The 20,554-nt window shown below is 39.4% G+C and overlaps 1 protein-coding gene and 1 long non-coding RNA gene across 5 annotated transcripts in view; one reads left to right on the plus strand and one right to left on the minus strand.

Annotated features, from left to right (window-relative positions):
• The window catches only part of LOC142652005 (uncharacterized), a 94,166-nt gene extending 93,118 nt beyond the window's left edge, over nt 1-1,048 (minus strand). For all 4 annotated transcript variants that reach the window (XR_012847757.1, XR_012847756.1, XR_012847758.1 and 1 more), the window contains exon 1: nt 799-1,048. This is a non-coding gene — a long non-coding RNA (uncharacterized LOC142652005). The remainder of the gene's footprint in view (nt 1-798) is intronic.
• LOC142652004 (sodium channel protein type 5 subunit alpha-like) overlaps nt 1-20,554 on the plus strand; it is a 358,710-nt gene that overhangs the window by 124,808 nt on the left and 213,348 nt on the right. Inside the window, exons 4-6 of the mRNA XM_075827343.1 lie at nt 2,861-2,950; nt 15,942-16,070; nt 20,227-20,318. Coding sequence (XP_075683458.1) covers nt 2,861-2,950; nt 15,942-16,070; nt 20,227-20,318 — 311 coding nt within the window. The remainder of the gene's footprint in view (nt 1-2,860; nt 2,951-15,941; nt 16,071-20,226; nt 20,319-20,554) is intronic.

Consider the following 20,554-nt stretch of genomic DNA (forward strand, 5'->3'; position numbering starts at 1 on the left):
CGCTGTGTCGTCACTCACAGGTCCTGCATCGTGTCGGACGAGCGAGGACACATCGGCACCAGAGGCTACAGATGATTCTGCAGCAGCATCGGCGTTTGCAGGTAAGTCGATGTAGCTACTTACCTGCAAACGCTGATGCTGCTGCAGAATCAACTGTAGCCTCTGGTGCCGATGTGGCCGACACGATGCAGGACCTGGGGCAGGAAGTGAGTGGTCACAGCGTGATCTCTCTAGAATACGCTGTGTGTCTGTGCACTGCCAGAAGCTGGGCGTTCTGAAGAGAAGTGGATGATACTTCTCGTCAGAACGCCCAGGTAGTAAAAGAAGTAAAAACGCCCCGATGTAACACACATAATACACGCCCAGTTGGACTTTTACTGTAAACATGCCCAGTTGTACTTCTGCAAGCCTCATTTACATAAATACAAAAATGGTCATAACTTGGCCAAAAATGCTCGTTTTTTTTAAAATAAAAACGTCACTGTAATCTACATTGCAGCGCCTATCTGCTGAAATAGCAGATAGGGGTTGCAAAATCTGGTGACAGAGCCTCTTTAACTACAAATGTGCTATTTGCCATCCCCCCACACAGAATATCTTGTGTGCTGCTTCTATTTATTCCCCCCTACAGATTATTTTATGGGCTGTTGCTCCTATTTCCCATCCTCCCATACAGATTATTTTGTGGGCTGTTGCTCCTACTTCCCATCCCCCCATACAGATTATCTTGTGTGCTGCTATCCCCCCCCCCCCCCACACACACACCCCATGCAGATTTTTTTTTTACATTTTGCATACCTGCTGCAGTGTGCTGCTGGATTCGATTGAATGTTCCTTTGAGGCTCAGGCTGGTCACTGGTCACGGCTGTGCAGAGACTGGTGTCCAAACGCTGTGGTCTGCTTTGTCTGGTGTGCTGCTGAGCTGTACCGTTTGCAGGGCAGTGGCACCGCTGAGGCAGGGCGGGCACTCTGAAGCAGGAATCAGGATGGAACACACAAATTGCTTCAGACTTCTGCATCATCACTCCCTTACTGCTGGAGTGGTGAGTGACCCAGAGCGGGAAAGAAGGGTGGGCGGGATTTGAAGCTCCTCTTAACTTCACATTGGATGCAGCAGAGATAGGGGGTGGAGTTAGAATCAGGAGATGCTTCATTAAGCCATCCTATTGGCCAGCCTTAGTTTCCATCACTTACCCACCAATGATCATTGCTGTGTTCTGCTCGGGAATGAGCTGAAGGTAGTGATAGGAGGAGAATCTTGCTGCTGGAGGCGGAGACCGGGGGCAGTGGACAGCCTATCATCAGAGAGTAAAATCGCAAACGCTGGATGAGAAATAAAGTTAAATGGAAGGTGTCATGATTTTTTTTAATTTTTTTTAAATATAATATAAACAAAAAATTTATTTATTTGTGTTGTCACTTTCTACTTTTTACTGTATTCATACTTTTACTACTCTATGGGGGCTGCCATTTTTTTTTCATCTCTGTATGTGTCGAGATGCTATACGGCACATACAACCCCATAGCGAATGCAAATGGGAGCCGTTCCATTCTCAGAAGCGTGCGCCGTCTGTGTGGGAACCGCGCATGCGCCGTTCCCACACAGACCAAAACGAAGCTCGTTGGTAGAGCGCAATCCGGCGCCATTTTCATGTGGAACGGAAGCCGCTGCCGGACATTAATATGATGATTTCCGGCCGTGGCTTCCGGCCATATGTTCAACGAAGCATCATGTGCATTAGTGCAGCCGCTACTAACAACCCCATCTCCGCATTACCACATGACATAGTTTCTTACCGCCTTCCCGTTCTGTTCTCCTCGCTGTTCGCTGGTCTCCCCGCTCGTCTCCTCGCCTCGCTTCTCGCTGTAGAACCTCCTACCACTGTGCAGTCGCTCAGAAAATGGCGGCACACAGTGTAGGAGGTTTGAAGACATTCAAACCCCTCCCTCTACTGGCACTAGCCAGAAGAAGGGAGGGGGGATTGTGTGAGGACACTAGAGCAGAGTGTGTCCACCCCAAATTTGCAGCAGAAATCAATGAGGTTGCTTTACCACAGTGACCATGCTGCAATTTTGGGAACTGCTCCCTCTAGTGGCCAGCACATGGCAATTTTATAAATTAGAATCTAATTTATAATATTTCCTGACTTGTAAAAAAATGAAAACAATATGTAATCACTTAAATACTAATTGTTTAACTGAAAAAAATATCTAAAAATTTCTAGCGACACATTCCCTTTAAGTAGACAATGCACAGCAGCGCAACTGAGCTTTTTAAATGGAAATTAATTTTTCTATAATTTTTTTTTCCATTGGGCCCCCTTGTTGCCTTGGGCCCCGGGCACTTGCCCAGATTGCCCTCCATTATAATCCGCCCCTGCCTGCAACAATCAGCCGGCTTCTTTTTAAAAAGGACTTTTCTTTATGGCGAAGCCACAAGTAATGGCCGCAGTTTTGAAATGCTTGTTTTTGGCCACCCTATATTTACAGTTAAAACATCTTCAAAAACCATGCAGCCAAAAATGAGAAGTCTATGCTGTATTTTACTCAAAAGTGACATTCCTGGAAAATCAAGTAAATTTACATAACAGGGGAGAAAATGTGTTTTAAGGCTTCAATAACTTAAGATCAATCATTGCTAGTGCCAGAGTCTCCATGTCTGTGAAGCTTTCAGCCACAATAAAGTTGTGGTTCCCTTTTTAGAGGTGGGTGGAAATGGTGGAGACTTCTCATAGGTTCTACCAGAAAACAATAGTCTCCAAAAAGTCAGTTATCTGGACCATTAAATATACACTGTCCATCATTTGTATGTGTAAATATCATTTCAATACAAAGTATTTTCCTTGACAGATATTTTCACATTGTTCAGTATCTTTATAATGTGCACTATCCTCACAAACTGCGTGTTCATGGCTATGTCTGACCTGGGAACGTGGGGCAAATATGTAGAGTAAGTATTCTTCATATTATATCTACATCTGTGCTATCCTGTATATCTCCTGTGTACCGTTTCCCATTTTTGGTAACAGGAAATGTTTGCAGTGCATGATCACAAATATTTGTACGTATATTAAATAGGTTTGAGCGAAATAATAAAATGTATAAATGCTATATATATATATATATATATATATATATATATATATATATATATATATATATATATATACATGCTTTATTATTATTAATATTATTATTATTATTAATAATAATTTCAGATACCGTTTTCAAATATAAAACCCACATGAAATATCAAATATGATTTAGAGGACAGTTATGTACAGTACGTGTTATGAACAGCTGATCTATGTACATTTTGTAATGTGTTATAATATTTGTTAATCCTGATATATAACCAGTCCAGATCTATGGGCAGTAACAAGCCTTGTGTTACCTACTGCATTTTTCTTAGACTTTTTAATAAAATATTGGACGTGTCATTCTGCTAAATGCTGTTGAGATTAGGAAGGGAATTTAGATTACATTTAGTCCATTTTTAGTTAGATCTGTTTTTTTTAAAAAGCGGAGTGTCAACTACCATGGCCACCATTGAAGCTCTCACTGACGTTTACACACAGCTTTCCTGACTCCTTAAAGGGGTATACCACTTGGGGGTGGTGTGGGATTTTAGACCTAACATTCAGACCTCCATCGATCTAATATTTATCACCAATCTGGTGGATAGGTCATAAATGTTTTAGGTTTGAATACCCTTTTAACTGCAAGTGTGCCAGCAATAAAATGGGAATAAGGGATATACAGTATGACTTCGTAACTAGGTAGATTTAGCATTCAGAAGACTGGGAAAGCTGGGTGTCTCTATGGGTGCTTTAATTGTGCCCAATGGCTGTTGTCACTTTTGGAATATCCAAGATGGAAGCATGAGGTGAGAATGATATTGCTTGGCTTCTGCCAATCTGATTTTCCCTATTCTGCTGTCACTAAAACAAGCACCACTCAAGAGCTGAACAACTGAATTGTCTGACCGTCTAGTTGCTATGGATATATTGCCTAATAACCACAGTCCTTTCAATAGGATTATGTAGCAGTACATCCCTAGCAACCAGTCTGCAGAATTTCACTGAAATTGAGGAGCATTTTCCTACCTCTTGCTGCAAAATGAACTATATTGTTAATGCATATGGACGATCCCTTTAATTTTTTATATGGTGCTCATAAACAATCCCAAGACTATTTGTTGATATAACTGCAAATACTTAATATAGTATATATATTCCAAACTACAACTTTCATGAAACCCAATCAACCCAAATATGTTCTGTTTCACCACTGGCAAGTTTGGCATGTTACTCGCACATTTGGATTATCCTCCTCTGACGAATAATTTATGTTAAACCATAAACTTTTCATTATGACGTCTATCATCTCTATTATTGCCTCTTATTCTTATTATGGCTACGAATATTATTTTTTATGTTATTGTTCAATTGCCTTTCTTATTGATATTGATATCTATATTTTAATGAAATGCTTTGCCAGGGCTTTCTTATCTTGTGAGACACAGTAGGCACGTAAGTAACCTTATAACTCCACCGCGCCCTCTCATGAACTTCCCCGAAATCACTGGTCATGCTGCATCACAATTGCACCATGGAGAAGGGCATACTCAGCTGCATTTTGTCATTCCGAGATAGAGGATGTTATTCTGATCTTGTTGTACTTACATATATTGTGCTCTTTACAATACCATTGTCTTAGTAGAAAAGATGTAACAAGGTATTATTGTTATTGCTTAATCTTGCATTATACCCCTGGATAGATAGGTGAATTATTTATGGATTTCTTTTTTATAATAAAATTATATAAATAAACCATTTTCATCAAGTTTTAAAATATTTAAAAACCATTGACTCATGGGAAGATGTCTTATCGTCACAGATAGTCAGTGGGACATTTCCCGACATCAGACCCCTAAGTTTCACTAGAGCCACAGTCGTCTCATTTTTCTTTTTTCTATGAAACTCACTGCTCAATTATCGGCTAAATCTTCCCATTGCGTAAAACATTGGACTGAGTATAACTAATTGACCATGATTTTTTTTTTTATTATTATAGGTCACATTGACAGATTTGATATGTAATAAGATTTTCAATTTACAGCCCAGAATACAGTATATGGCTTGATGGCAATTAGGTGGGTACATTTGAAGAGTTAAAGGGGTTTTCCCATGAGGGAAATTTATGACATATCCACAGGATATGTCATAAATGTCAGATGCAGGTCCCACCTCTGGGGCCCGCACCTATCTCTAGAACAGGGCCCCCTACAACCCGTTCTAGTTTTTGGTGCTCACGCTGCCTCCTCGCCACTTCCTGATTATATGGTCGGGAGTTATGGAAACAGCGTAACTCGCTGAGCTACGCTGTTTCCGTAGCTCCCATAGTAGAGAATGGCAGTTACGGAAGAAGTGTAGCATGTGAGCTACGCTATTTCCATAACTACCATTCAGTTCTATGGGGCTTACGGAAACAGCATAGGTCAGCGAGCTTCGCTGTTTCTTCCTTCATGGTCGGAAATCATCCAGAACACAAAGTGGTAGAACAGGGCTTAGGGGGCCCTGTTCTAGAGATAGGTGTGGGACCCGCATCTATCTGACATTTATGACATATCCTGTGGATATGTCATAAATGTCCCTCGTGGGAAAACTCCTTTAAATAATAGTTTCATGATGTAGCATAGATTTAATGTTCTTTCCTTGGATTGAGTTTAGTTTTTTATTGGCAACCTATAATAATCTAAACAGTTACCTTTTATTACTCCTAATCCACTTCTCTCCAGCTAGCCATGGCTGTAACTCACTGTATATGCCCCCCCTCCTTCCGTAGCCACTAAAGGTTATAGGAAACATTGCATCTAGCCCTATATTCACTGATCTTATGTGAGAGAGATTTACTAATACTGTGCAAGCATTTTCTGTCTACACCTCCAGTGCAGACCAATGCATATTTAAGGTTACATACCACAAACAAACCTGTGTGTAGTCTGATTGTGCAGTCAAGTGTTCACCCCACTCCATTCAGTCTGTCCCTTGAATAGAACTGAGCGTTCATACCACACACAGCCCATGGACAAGAGTGGCGTTGTACTTTAAAAATAAACATACCCTATTTTCTAATCCCATTCAAACGCTTTAACAAGAACAGGAGGAAAAACTTTTTTTTGTAGTCTGTAACCATGGATTCACATAGGTATACATAGGAGCTGTATACATAAAATGGTAGAATTTTTTATTCAACACTTGCAAAGTTGTTTTTTGTGTGTTTTTTTTTAGTGCATTAGAGCATTAAAGAAAAGGTTGCAATAGTGCACAAAGTGTTCCTTTAAAGTTAGTAAATCTAGTTTTTAGTATTCCACATGCGGTATTGCATTTACTTTGCAATAATTATATGCATAATCATCATGAAGTCACATCTGTGAGACCGAGAGACTAAATATTATATGTGTCTCCATTTTAACCTGTAATATGCATAAAAGTTATGTTTGAATTCCAAAGCTGTGTGATATGAAGTTGGCTCTGGAAATATTTCCTTCCATCCCGAATATAGAATATTGCTACCATTACCTGGACTGGAATCTATTGAAATATATTTATCTCGTCTTTGTCCACAAATCTAAACAAAAGATTGGAAAGCAATCAACAAAGCAATAAGTTGGCTTGTTCTAGTGGCTGCAACAAAGACTTCTTCCGTACCGGCAATATGATAATCACCGGCATCTGCTGCTTTGAAATGCAACGGCTTATCTTGTCATTGTCAACAGGGAGAAAGGAAAATGCCCCAGGTTACACAGCACAAAACATATCTCCTGTGTGCAGGATCAAAATCACTGCTACAATTGACAATCATACAAGCAGTAGTGAAAGATTCAACTGCACTTCTAAAGAGGTTTGTCTTGGACACCTTATACAGTTGGGCTTTCTGCTCCATAGCTCAATAGCAAGTACAATATACAGATGTACATGAATTGATGCCTACATGCCATTAGCTGGGTTATTGAGAAAGTTGAGAGCTGTAGTTTACTGAACTTTCTACGAGCTGGAGTATGTTTAGGTGTATAAATCTAGTGCTACTATAGTGTTGCTTTAAAGTGAATATCCACCTTTTAACAACAGGCTATTCTTTTAAGTCCAACATCCTGTGCTGATTTATTTATTTTATATATAATTTTGATATCAGAGCTCTAAAAAATCTGCTGCATAAACATAGAGTCAAATGCTAAAATTCTTGCTGAATGCATTCGCTAATATAAAGGGGCTTAGGAACTTGTATATGTTTTAGAGTTTGTTCACTCGCAACGGAATTGGTGCAGAAAATTTCTGCAGAAATTCTGTTGAAAGTAGCAGACCTTCCGCTGCGGCAAAAACGCACCATTTCCTACGTTTTTTTCCAGCAGAAAATGGTGCGTATTCTGCTGCGTTTTTCACAATGCTGGGAGATGGTGACATCTCCTCTAAAAAACACAGCAATTCTGTCCACTTACCGCAGCAGGAATTGACATGCTGCGGTCCGAAAATGACGCACCGCAGGTCAATTTCTGAACAGAATTTTTACACATGTGGATGAGATTTGTTAATTCTCATCGACTATGCTGCTACTGTATTCTGCTGTGTTTTTTCCGTCCGCAGCAATTCTACTGTGTCTGGACGAGCCCTTATCATGCAGTAAGATCCCCCTAGTGGTGGCTGCAGGAAGTTCGAATTGTATCATTTAACTTCATGCCTGCAGTTTTTTTTAGCTCTCTGTCAGAAAAACAGAGCCATAGGCTACATTCACACGAGCGTATCAGATTCACGCGCGTGAAAAACGTGCATGAATCTGGTCCGTGTGTTTTGTCTCATGCATCAATGTGCTTTGTGAGTGGCATGCGTTTTTCACCCACGCGCAAAGCACATCTTTTTTTTTTTCCAACGAATTGATGCGCAAATCACCCTCACACACGAATGTGCATCTGTGTGCGGTGCGTGGTTTTCCCGCACCTCTTGACTTCAATGGGCACGTAGGTGCGTGAAAACGCACCAATATAGGACATGCAGTGAGTTTCACGCAGCGGACTCTCGCTGCGTGAAAACTCGTGCATGTGTGAACGGCCACATTGAAATCAATGGGTTCGTGTGCTGGGTGTGATTTCTATGCGCAGCACACCGACATTATTCACGCTTGTGTAAATGGGCCCTAAATCTGTATAAATACATATTGAGAAATTAATCAGCACAGTTTTGGACCTTTTTCGATTAACAAAACTAAAAAGTTTGAAGGTGGACATTCACTTCAACTTTTGTGAAGGTTTTCTTTAAAGGAAGCCTGTCACCAAACAAGTTTCCTATTGATTAAGGCATTTGTAACATGACCAACAAAAGCTGAACTTGTAAGCCTAATTGCAAATTGGCCTCTAAAGTAGGGGCAAAGAACGTAAGCCCCAACCTCTATTCCTAATGGTGTATTTACACGTGCAGGTTTTGAAGTTTTTGAAGCAAAAATGGATTCGAACAAGAGAAGTAGTATCCATTCTTTATACTTTCTTCCTCTTTACACCTGGATTCGGCTTCAAACACTGCATAAAAAAACCCTGCATAAAATCTGAATGTGTGAATACACCTCAAGAAATAAAGACTTCCCAGGGCTGCAAGGAAATGTAGCAGCTCTGCTGAATAACGGTGGGGCTCATAGAGTGGACAAGTTATTTTCCAGTGGACGTGAACTTTTTTACAATTTTTTATCATGGATTGCAGGGTAGTGTTCTTGGTTCCGTTTATTGACTGAGATGTATAGCACTGTCTGTGGAAAGTTTTCATGCCCTTTAGTTCAGAGTTAAGGGGGATTTACACAGGACGATTACCGGGCAGACGAGCGTTCATAGAACGCTTGTTGCCAATAATTGCCCTGTGTAAACAGGGGAACGATCAGCAGATGAAGGAGCAAACGCTCGATCATATGCTGATTGTATCATTTAAAAAAAAGTTAAATACTATCGTTGACTGCAGCACATCTCCCTGTGCAAACAGGGAGATGCGCTGCCGACATGATAATAATGTATGGCACGAGCGATCGGTGTAATGACCGATCGTGCCCATCCATAGCTCCGTGTGACACGAGCAAAAGTCTCGTTGATCGGCGGTCGCTGCACCGGCCGCTTATCGGCCGGTGTAAAAGGGCCTTTAGTAGGGAATCTGTTAGACATCCTAATATAAGGGGGGCAGCCACAATAACAAGTTCCCTGTAATGTTTGATATACAAGTATCCTGTTGTGAATAACACATTTCCATAATGTAATATTGTGAAATCAGTAACATTGTATCAGAACTGAAATGATTCATGAACATTCTAGCATGTAACTGACTCTGTCATTTCATTGTCAAACGAGAACGATCATACCTCTCATTTTCTCAGGGAACAGGAAGGTGATTATTAGCACCCACTGTCTGATTATACATATGTAACACTCCTTCGTTGTTCAAAGTCTTCTTTCAAAGATTCTGTAGGAACAAATCCATTGTGTATATGGATTCATAAATGCATTTTTTTTTAAACATTCCCTGCAACTAGGTTCTGTGTGATATGAGTGTATATATTTTTATATGCATAGTAATGTATGCAAATAATTGTATTTCTAACTGCATGGGAAACATTGAATATAATTTTGTTCATGTGATTTCCAAGGAATGAAATATGTCATCGTAATAATATTTAGGAGGCATGGAGAGCAGATAGCTCTTTTGCAGACAGAACTTAGACATTGGCCCACATTTACTAATGCTGTCTAATAGTTAAACAGCGTAAACTTAGACCAGGCACAAAATGCGCCAAATTTATCACAGCGGTGCATGCTGTACGATCATTTTAGGGCATCTTGCATGACCTGTTTGCTAGATACTTTTAACTTCCATATACCACTTTTGATTTGGATTATTTTGGGAAAGAATTTTGTACCCGTCTTTTGGCACATTTTTGGCACATTTGAAGCCACGTCCTTTAAGGCAAACCATGCCCTTTCCTGCTAAGCCACACCCCCTTTTTAAAATATTTTAAGAAAGTGTCTAGTGAGGTACAAACATTAATATTGTGCCAAACTGCACCAATTTGACTAATTTTCCAACACTTTCTAGGCCCACAGTAGTAAATCTGCCCAATTGCTTTTTGTAAGGTTTTCCGCCAAGAGTGAGGTGCTCATCATGGAGTACCCCTGTCATAGTAGATATCTCAACACTATGCCAGTCTCTCTGGTTGATCTCATTCTAACAGTAGCTGTGAGAGATTGGAATCATCATTGTGCAGTCTGTACTCACTGACGTACCTACCATAGAGTTAAGGCATGCAGATGCTACGGCATCCATCATGAGAAGGGTCCGGGCACTGAATTACTTCCTCTTCTTGCCATGACACTGTTATAGCGGCTACCTGAAGATGTCACTAGGGACCCTGGCTGCACACATAAATTATACAACTCCAATAATAGATGTATCACTGCATATCCTGTTAGCTCCTCCTGGCGGTGGCTGTATGCAGCTAGAATTATACAATTGATCAAATTCAAAGATCTTTCCCATGCAGTTACATTATGAGATTACTCAACATAGTATTTACGACCTAATGACGGAATAGTGGACATTCATTTTTATAACTCAGCTCTCAGTGGATCCCATTAGTTTTGCTTTCAACCCCTAGGATGTACGTGCATCAGGAGGAGAGGAGCAAGAGAACCCTGGAGGACGGACCTCTCCTCCCAATGCACCACCCGTCAGTCCTTTCAGAAGAACTGCAGAATTTATATATTACACCCCTAAATGCCTGGTTGGGTGTGGGAGACTGAAGAGCAGGTGCTTTGTGCACATCCTAGGTTTACGGATGTAGCCATCTTTATCTTGACTCTGGTAACTTGCTGCAGCGTCATATCACATAACAAAAGCCATTGAAAAAGCCAAGATAAAGGAACTTTTCACTGTGTATTTAATGCGTTAAAAGTCAAGATAAAGACGGCTACATCTGTACCTTTTTTTTTTGGGCCTCTGATAAATGCTGGTGAAATTTTCTGTGCAGATTTTCTGCCTAAATACAGGGTTGGTACATGAACCTTATAGGTGAACAGTAAAATATGCTTTAGCAGAGGGCAAAAATTCTAACTTACAACATATGCTACTATGAACAATGCGGCTTATACATAATGACTAAAAAGCCGTAATACACATATTCTACTTACAATTGCTCATCCTACACTTTGTAGCAATCAGGCTATAAACTACTGTAGAGAACCAGGCTGTAAACGGATGCATATATTAAACACGGCTTTTATAAGCACCATCTTTGCCGGCAAATTAAGCGTAGGCACCTGGGATCCGCATACATGGTGGCATTCAGTTCAATGAACATTACAGGTGGGAGTTCACACTCAGGACCGTAGGAAAGCTTTTTAAAAGGTTCTAATCCGGCAGCACTGTACAAATATCTGCCACCTACACACAAAGCTGATTAATTTCACATCTAGATTTATCAAATCATGAGCAAACTCTGTGGTAAGCAAAAACTCTTTAATTCCAATGTTCCTAAGATTTTTATAGTTGCATTATAGTACATACTTACTGGAAAGCTTTTTAAGATTGCAGTATAATAATAATAATCCCTACTGCAAGTGAACAAATCTGTAAAATGGCTAATCTAATGCTGCACATTTTATCAATTATATAGTCATAGACTTCTATTACAATAAATATTGTTAGCATACGAGTTTTTTTATTTACATTTGTTGTGTTGTTAAATCCAATCTATTGTCCCCTGTGATCAGCCATTTCATTTTGAGAGGATGATGGTATGGTTCTTCAATGGGATTATAGACACAACGTTACAGAAAAATGTCTGTCTCCACGATCTCTACTTTATCTTACATACAGTATCTCAATTTCAGAGAAAAATGTTCATACATACACTATATATAACAAAAGTGTTATGACACCTACACATTACACCTACAGGAGCTTTTATGACATCTCATTCTAAATCCATAGTCATTAATATGGAGTTGGTTGATGTTGGACGAGAGGGCCTGGCTCGCAATCTCCGTTCTAGTTCTTCCCAAGGGTCCTCAATGGGGCTGAGTTCAGGGCTCTGTGCGGGCCAGTCAAGTTTTTTCACACCAAACTAACCCAACCATGTCTTTATGGACCTAGCTTTGTGTACTGGGGCACAGATGCTGGAATAGAAAAGGACCTGAAGCATTAAGATTTACCCTACTGGAACTAAGAGGCCCAAGCCAACCCATGAAAAACAACCCCAAAAGATTATTCATCCTCCACCAAACGTTACAGTTGGCACAATGCAGTCAGGCAGGTAACGTTCTCCTGGCATTTGCCAAGCCAAGACTCAGAATCCATCAGACTGCCAGATAGAGAAGTGCGATTCATCGCTCCACAGAAAAACCCATTCTTTCACAAATCTTTGTAAAGGCGACTGCATGGCTAGGTGCCTGATTTTATATACCTGTGGCAATGGAACTGAATGAAACACCTGAATTCAATGATTAAAGGGTAACTAAACTTTTGACATGTCAGAAGTTTTGATGAGTGGGGGTCCAAGCACTGAGACCCCCACTAATCGCTAAAACGAAGCAGCAGAAGCTCTCGGGTGAGCGCTGTGCCGCTTTGTTTCTGAACCGATTTCCTCGTAAAACCGATTGAGCAGTGTAGGGACTTATAGACTTTCTATTTATATTTTTTTCTATTGAGTCCGTTCGCTACTCGCTCGACTTTCCGAGAAAAGCGGATCAGAAACAAAGCAGTGCTCTTCTCCCGCTTTGTGTTAGCAGTTAGTGGGGTTCTCACTGCTCGGACCCGCACCTATCAAAATTTATGACATGTCACTGTGACATGTCAAAAGTTTTTCAAAAATTGAGTTACTGTTTAAGAGGTGTGTCCTAATACTTTTTACCATATATTGTATGTGTGCATGATATTAGCTGCCCATATTATAAATTACTTTTTTTTATAAACCGTGAAGGGTTTGGGCTCCTTTAAATGACAATTTTTGGCCTGCTATACCTGTAGAGCTCCTCTTTATGCAGAGTGGCTAAAAGACGTGCTATTGAAGTGCAGTCTTTAGTTGAGCCTATGGAAATGAACAGGTTAATATCTGACCCGATGTTCGTGTCTAAACACATATGCAGCAGGAACTCTGAAAAGGAAAATCAATTCTAATTATGTTGTGGAAAAACGACTGGGCTACAAGTTAAAGAACAAAACACAGATATATAGTCATAGTATTTCAACCAGTCGGGTTAATCACCTAATAACCATCAGTTTAGGATGTATGGCTAGATGTATAAGATATGAGCATTTTCTATGTTCCTCTGGTCCTTATGTAATAGTCCTGAATGTACTTACATATGGAGTCTAAATTTTGTTGGGTAAATGTAAGAACATTAAGGATAGGAGGATAGGAGCTTGCAGCCTAATTTTACTCCAGCCCAACAATATGACTGTCTCCGCTGTGCTATTTTTCAAAGTACTTTGTATATATTGATTTTCCTCTTGGGTTTATTGACAGTACTTTCCTGTCTACATATTTTCCACTAAATATGACACTCAGTGATTGACGTGGCTGAAAAATAAGGCTATTTTTAGGATTAAATAGGACATTTCCAATAGAAATCAATCTAAATTCACCTCAAAGTTTTTCTCTATGAAGGTCTTATGTGTTCATAGTCAGATCAGTAGATGTTGTCACAGAGAGAAGTGAACCCATGCTCACAAACCATATGTGCCTCCCTTGTTCCTCTGCTATTCCCAAAAGCAAGAACAAATTGACAATATATACATGCCAAATATTTCTACTATCTGTAAAAGAAATATCAGATTATAGCAAATATTCACTATGTGTTGACTCTCTACACACTTGTCATATCGCCTAGTCATATAGTACCTACACAGTGGTGCCCCCTTTCAGATATTCCACACTACAGTGCCCATAAAATACTATAAGCCAATAGTACCAGCACAACTATACCATCTCCACGATATTGCCTATAACATGCCTACCACAAGGAATAACCCATAAAATTGTGCCAGCCAGATAACAGTGACTATAAAAAATAATTGCATATTGGTTTACTCAGAGTAGTTAATGCCCAGTGCCCAGAAAACTGCCGCAGACTCAGTGCCCCTTTAACAGAACACATTTGTCTACCCCATGTCCTGCTCCGCTCTCTACTAATAGGAACTTGATTGATCTCTTCTATCGGAGCAGATGTATGGGAATTGGGGACACTTGTTTGTCATGGCGTGTGCTGCCACACAAAAGAGGCCTAAGAGCAAGCTGTGACTCCAAAGTCACACTCTGGCCACCTTGGTATATAGGAAGAATACTATATGTAAATTTTATGGTATTGTACCCTACAGTTACAACATAAAAATAGCACAGAAATGTTCAGAAAATTAATAAATAGCCATCCTTGTATGATCACAGTTTGCTATATAACCCTGCTAAGAACTGAGAGGTATGATTCTTGTAAACCATACTGCATAACAAGATACATTGAGGTTCCATTTCCCTATGTAGGTTATGCTCATTAATGAATTGATTTCCAGGATGTGGCGCCCATGCTTGATCTAATTATTGCCAGTCCATACGGAGATGCTGGATTGAAGCTTCCATTTATTTGCAGACTCATGTCCTCAACGTCGTCTACTTAACAGACAGACGCTATTAATATTGTTCAGCATGTGCATGATTAACTATGCTATAATATCTGCATGGTGTGTCAGTTAATCGAAACTGTTACCAGACGGAATTAAAGCTTGTTGTATACCAACCCTGATGTACTCCATTATTCTATCTGTCTTTTAATTAATATTATAATTTATATTTATTTCAGTTCTTCAATTATTCCATAGAAATATATTTCCAAATTCTTGTTTTAAGGTATATCACAGCTACCTAGTACCTTCAAGCATGGGTATAACTACTGTTAGTGAAATTGCAGCTCGTAATCTCAATGACAATATGATCATTGCAGAACCAGAACACTAAGGAAGCAGATAGGTAAAATTTATAGAGAATGAATACGCTGGATGTTCATAATCTAGTGGGAGTAGAAATAGTATAGCAATGTTTCTCTATAGACCAAATAATAAATGGATCAGATCATTGTTAGTATAGTTACAATAAAATATATCGCATCTTGTCTTGTAAAGCCTGGATAGGAAGGGCTGACGGGGCATGGTACCTAGTTTCTGGGTGCTAGGTGGGCACCAACAAGCCTCTGTGCCTTGGCCAGGGTATATACATACAGGGCTAGGGCAGCAAACTCAATCTTTGCCCTGGTGAAGGGAAGCGTATCTACAACTTGGGATATGGGGAATTGTTTAGAAGATTCCCTTCTCCTGGAGAACTGGTGGTCATCAGTAATTTCCCTGTAGTAATTCTGTAAGATTAAGACCCCAGAAATGGATTTCGTTGACCCTGTATAGCAGCTATATTGTTAGTCTAGTTAAGAGTGTCATGTCCGTATCAAACATCTCCCCATATATGAGCTTTGTGGCCCCCTGTGAATAAGATATGGAGATAGTGGGATATTGGTTTTAACTGCAGTCACACCTGGATTTTCACGTTTGGCGGAGTTAGACTTTGTTAGGAATTGAATAAGATCTCACCAGATTATTAAAATAGCCATGGTGGTGTATAAGCTTGAAGTATAGGAGGCCACAACAACGGATGGGAATGCTATATCACCTTTTAATTCAAAAAGTCATTTTCCAACCCAGCTTGTACTTTCCATATTTTCCTTCATTATTATATCATGACTTTTATGCTTTTGGTTTACATTTAAGGTACTCTCACATGCATCAAGTAAACACATTGGTGACCATGTTGAGATTTTCTGAAATGCCGCACTTAGATAAGTGTTCATTAAATCGTTCCTTGTACACTCTAACCAGGTATACTTTCACTGGCATTTATACTTTTGAATCATTGATAAAAATTCTGGCAAGAGGATTCTGTCTGAAAGAATTCACCTTTCTGAGGGACCCATGGAACTGGTTGGATTTCAGTGTTATTGTCATGGCGTGAGTATAATTCTATTTTTTATTTTATCTATTAACAGATTGCTATGTTATTTGACTTCCTGTTTCTATATATATATATGGGTATACAATATAACGGTATATAAGTAAAGACTAAGCCAGGGCAATTTAGCAAGCTTGTGATCATTTAGGGCCATCTTCTAGATTTATATGGTGTCATTCTTGTATTTCCCACTTTCCAAGTTCTCAAGCTTTCTCTTCGTAAATCTAAGCCTAAAGAGGATCTGTCACCAGTTTATTAATGCATTATCCCCTAACTAATCTAATAAGAGCTTTGCTGCTGATAACTACAGTGTGATTTAAAAAAAAAAAAAAAAAGTTTATTATTTGCAAAGTTATGAGCATTTTTCTAAAAAAGCTAATGTGGCTCTAATAGCCAAATAGGAAGTGACTCTTTCTTATCACTCTGGGCGGTGTAATATTTTCTGTATGCCGCTGTCCAATCAGCATACAGCTTCTCCCCCTTCCCTGCCCAGCCACACAGCGTGATCATATAGTATACAGCTTCCATTCCCGACTGTGTATTCAACTGGCGATATCTCCGGTTGTGTCACACTAGAACTGTGATTCTGGTGCCATAAGATAGAATCTCCTTTTTCATATATGGCTGTTTGTGATCCCCCTTTCCTCCAGCCTTAGGGTATGTTCACACGCTTAACAAAAAACGTCTGAAAATACGGAGCTGTTTTCAAGGGAAAACAGCCCCTGATTTTCAGACGTTTTTTCAGCAACTCGCGTTTTTCTCTGCGTTTTCGCAGTGTTTTCTTACGGCCATTTTCGGAGCTGTTTTCATTGGAGTCTATGAGAAAATGGCTCCAAAAACGTCCCAAGAATTGTCCTGCACTTCTTTTGACGAGGCTGTAATTTTACGCGCCGTCTTTTGACAGCGACGCGTAAAATGACAGGTCATCGGCACAGTACATCGTAAAGCCCATTGAAAGTAATGGGCAGATGTTTGCCGACGTATTGGAGACGTTTTTTCAGGCGTAATTCGAGTCGTAAAACGCCTCCATTACGCCTGAAAATAGGTCGTGTGAACCCAGTCTTAGTCTCTTATGCTGATTGGGCAGCGCCAGGGACTGTGAGGTAGCTCCCCCTCAGGAGGATCACTGCTGTTACCTCCCAGTTGTCTATTAAAGGCTCATTTACATATTTAGAAAAAACCTCATAACTTTTAAAATAATAAACGTTTTGGGACATAATTTTCACTAGCATTATCAGCGTGACAGCGCCTATCAGATTAGCTATAGGGCATTACTAAACTAGTGACAGATCCCCTTTAATCTTGGTAAATAGGGACCAAAATGTTAATTTCTTTGATCATATCAAACATCATGATTCACCTGTAACATCATAATAAACCTGCGACTGCCACTACTGCACCCCTATAGCTATACTGCTGCATATACATTCCATTAGAGCCCTGTAATGTTAGACCCTACTGTTTCTTATTTTATTACAAAATGTTGTCTTTATGTGGATTATTTCTAAACACAAAAAATTACAATGATTTATACAGCCACATACAAGTAGATCTGTGTGGAAAAACCCTACAATGATAGCCTATTACGCCACAACTATATGCCAGCAACCAATAAGTACAATAAGTCAGTAGAAGAGTTGTGATGGGACATCATTCTAGTTGTGTGCAAGTTTTTATACAGTATTCCTTACTATAGTATCCCTTATAATTATGGACTGAGCTTGTGGGTCCAGATAAAAGATTTTGAACATGGTCTAGTAACTTTAAGCAACAGAATTATTAGTTTGGTTCAAGTTGCTACCGCTGCATTCATCAATTATCTATCTGGCCATAACACAATATTATAAGATCATACATATACCTCAGTTATGGCTTAACATCTTTTTACATACCATGATTTTTTAAAACCCTGACAAACAATCGGGGGCTTGAAAAATTGTGGCCGAGTATCTGACGGACATTTCCATCAGTATTCAGTATGATCTTCAGATCTAGAAGGGAAAAAATATCTCGCTGTATAATCTTTATGGCGGCATCATCGCTTAAGTTCAATGATAAATTATGGGTTTATCATTGATCTTCTGCGTCATCCACACATCTATTGCTACGATCACTCGGAAACAAGGGGATCGTGTTGTTTTTTGGCCAGTGTAACTGGATCCTTAGTGTGATGCTTGGTAAATTTTTTGGGAGTGGGAAGCATGTAAGACAATGACATTATTTTCCGAGACTGAAGTCAGAATAATCAAACATTTTTCTAAATGTTAAATTCATCTCTTTCCTTTTGTTTAGTCAGAATTTGAAATAGTTGAGGTTTCTAAATAATAACATTGTCTCCAATGTAACAAGCAGTGATTGCTGGTAATTTATTGTTATACTTGTGTACAATTTACAGAATGTTTAATTCATCAGATGAATGAATTGAGGAAAGAACTAGAACAGTACTAAAGAAATGTCTGTTCTTCATTGTGGATAATTGCAATGTTTAGTCCCAGTTTATCGTTAGAATCATTATTGATGATAATAAACAAATGTTTTATTTTCTTACCCTTCAAATATTGCAGTTCCCCTCAACCTTCTAGTTAGATACATGCTGTGTATGAGACCTGGAAAACATACCGTAACAGGACTCACACTGATTAGGCCTCAAGCACACATCCATGGCCCTTTATTCGGCCGCAAATCACGGATCCGCCTAAGACAGACCCCCCCCCTGGATGGCTTCTGTGTACGGTCCGTAGTTTTAACGGACCAATAAATAGAATGGCCGAGATTGATCCGCAAAAACAGACAGGAATAGGACCTGTTCTATAATTTTGCGGAACGGACAAACAGATCCGCAAAAAAAAACATAAAACGGATGCGTGCATGGCACCATAGAAATGAATGGGTGTGCTATCCTTTCAAAAAATGGATAGCACACTGAAGAGTATCACTGAAGTGTGCTTGAGCCCTTAGATTAAATTATATATTAATATATCTATTGAATAAAAGGAACACGATTCCATCAGATGGAATGAGATAGATGATAGATTAAAAAATATTCTTACATTTAAGCAGAATTATTTCATTGTTTCATACATACAGTAATTGATGTCCCATGGGCATGTGATATGGAAAACCCAGATGTAAATTGTGAAGACAGCTACTTCCCAGAATCAGTATTTGTCTGAAGGAAATGAGTTCCGCTTATAGAAGCTGTTGGAACATAATGAAAAGAACAAGTAATAAGAAATATACCCAGCTAATCACATTAAGCTATACACGGGGAAGTGGTATGGATATGGCATGGCGAAAACTGTTTTAGAGAGTTACATGACCCTCTATCTTTAGGGAATGGGAGAATGTGGGCCAACAACCAACAGGCTCTTTTGCCACTGCTATGACATAGCCCAATACATCTGACACATTTTTTTGTATAAAGTTTTCTTGCCAATGGGGACTATGCTATTCCACAGTACAGTACATGAAACTTCGGGGAATAGTATAGTCAACATTTGCAAGAAAACTTTATACAACAAAATAGCTTTGTGACGGATAAGAGCAGTGTAATATAAGTAGCATAGTGTCCCCATTATTTTAAACAGTATAGCATTTCATATATCACCATGTAGACGTGTGGCCTTGTCATTTTAAATTGTCATGGTACTTCTTGGCGGCCTCTACCACTGTTATAATTTACAGTTGGCATTTTTGGCATCCTGTTACGTAACAGACTGAATTGTGATGCCAGACGCTAGACCTCATTCGCCTGCTGCAATAATTTACCATTGTTTCCCAGTTGTAAAATGTCTTATTAATGAGAATAGAACTTTTTAATTGTATTCTCCTAATTTTTGTTCGAGGCTGGGTAACATTGGTATCTTGTCTCAGCGGTCATGCAGTAGCTTCCTCCATTCCTTGATTCCAAATAACTATGATTTGATTCTACAGGTTTGTAACAGAGTTTGTAAACCTAGGCAATGTTTCAGCCCTTCGAACTTTCAGAGTGCTGAGAGCTCTGAAAACTATATCGGTAATTCCAGGTAAGATCGCCCCACCTCTCTAGTTCTCAGCTACTGCAAGTGCTTCAGTCTGTGCCCTGTATTCCCTCTTTTGCTGTTGTTGTTGGATGGAGTTTTGCTATTGTTTGTGTGTGACTTTTCCCTATTACAGATATGCCACTGAGTTTGTGGACCTGGGCAATGTGTCAGCTTTAAGGACATTCAGAGTACTTCGAGCTTTGAAAACAATCTCGGTCATTCCAGGTGAGGATTGGGTTAAATACTAAGGCTGCTTATAAAAGCCCACATACCATTCCTATTAACCAAACTGATGTCTCACTGACAGTGTTTGACGCAAAAAATTCTTCGGAATGGTTTTATGTTGAGAATGTGACTTGTCTGCAGAATGAATATTTTAGACATTTTGATATTGAAGAATGCTGCAGAAAATCCAGTGTACAATAATTTAAAGAAAATCTAGCTTTATCACAAGCCCATCA

The sequence above is a fragment of the Rhinoderma darwinii genome, chromosome 5 (genome assembly GCF_050947455.1).
Source record: "Rhinoderma darwinii isolate aRhiDar2 chromosome 5, aRhiDar2.hap1, whole genome shotgun sequence".
NCBI classification, from domain to species: Eukaryota; Metazoa; Chordata; class Amphibia; order Anura; family Rhinodermatidae; genus Rhinoderma; species Rhinoderma darwinii.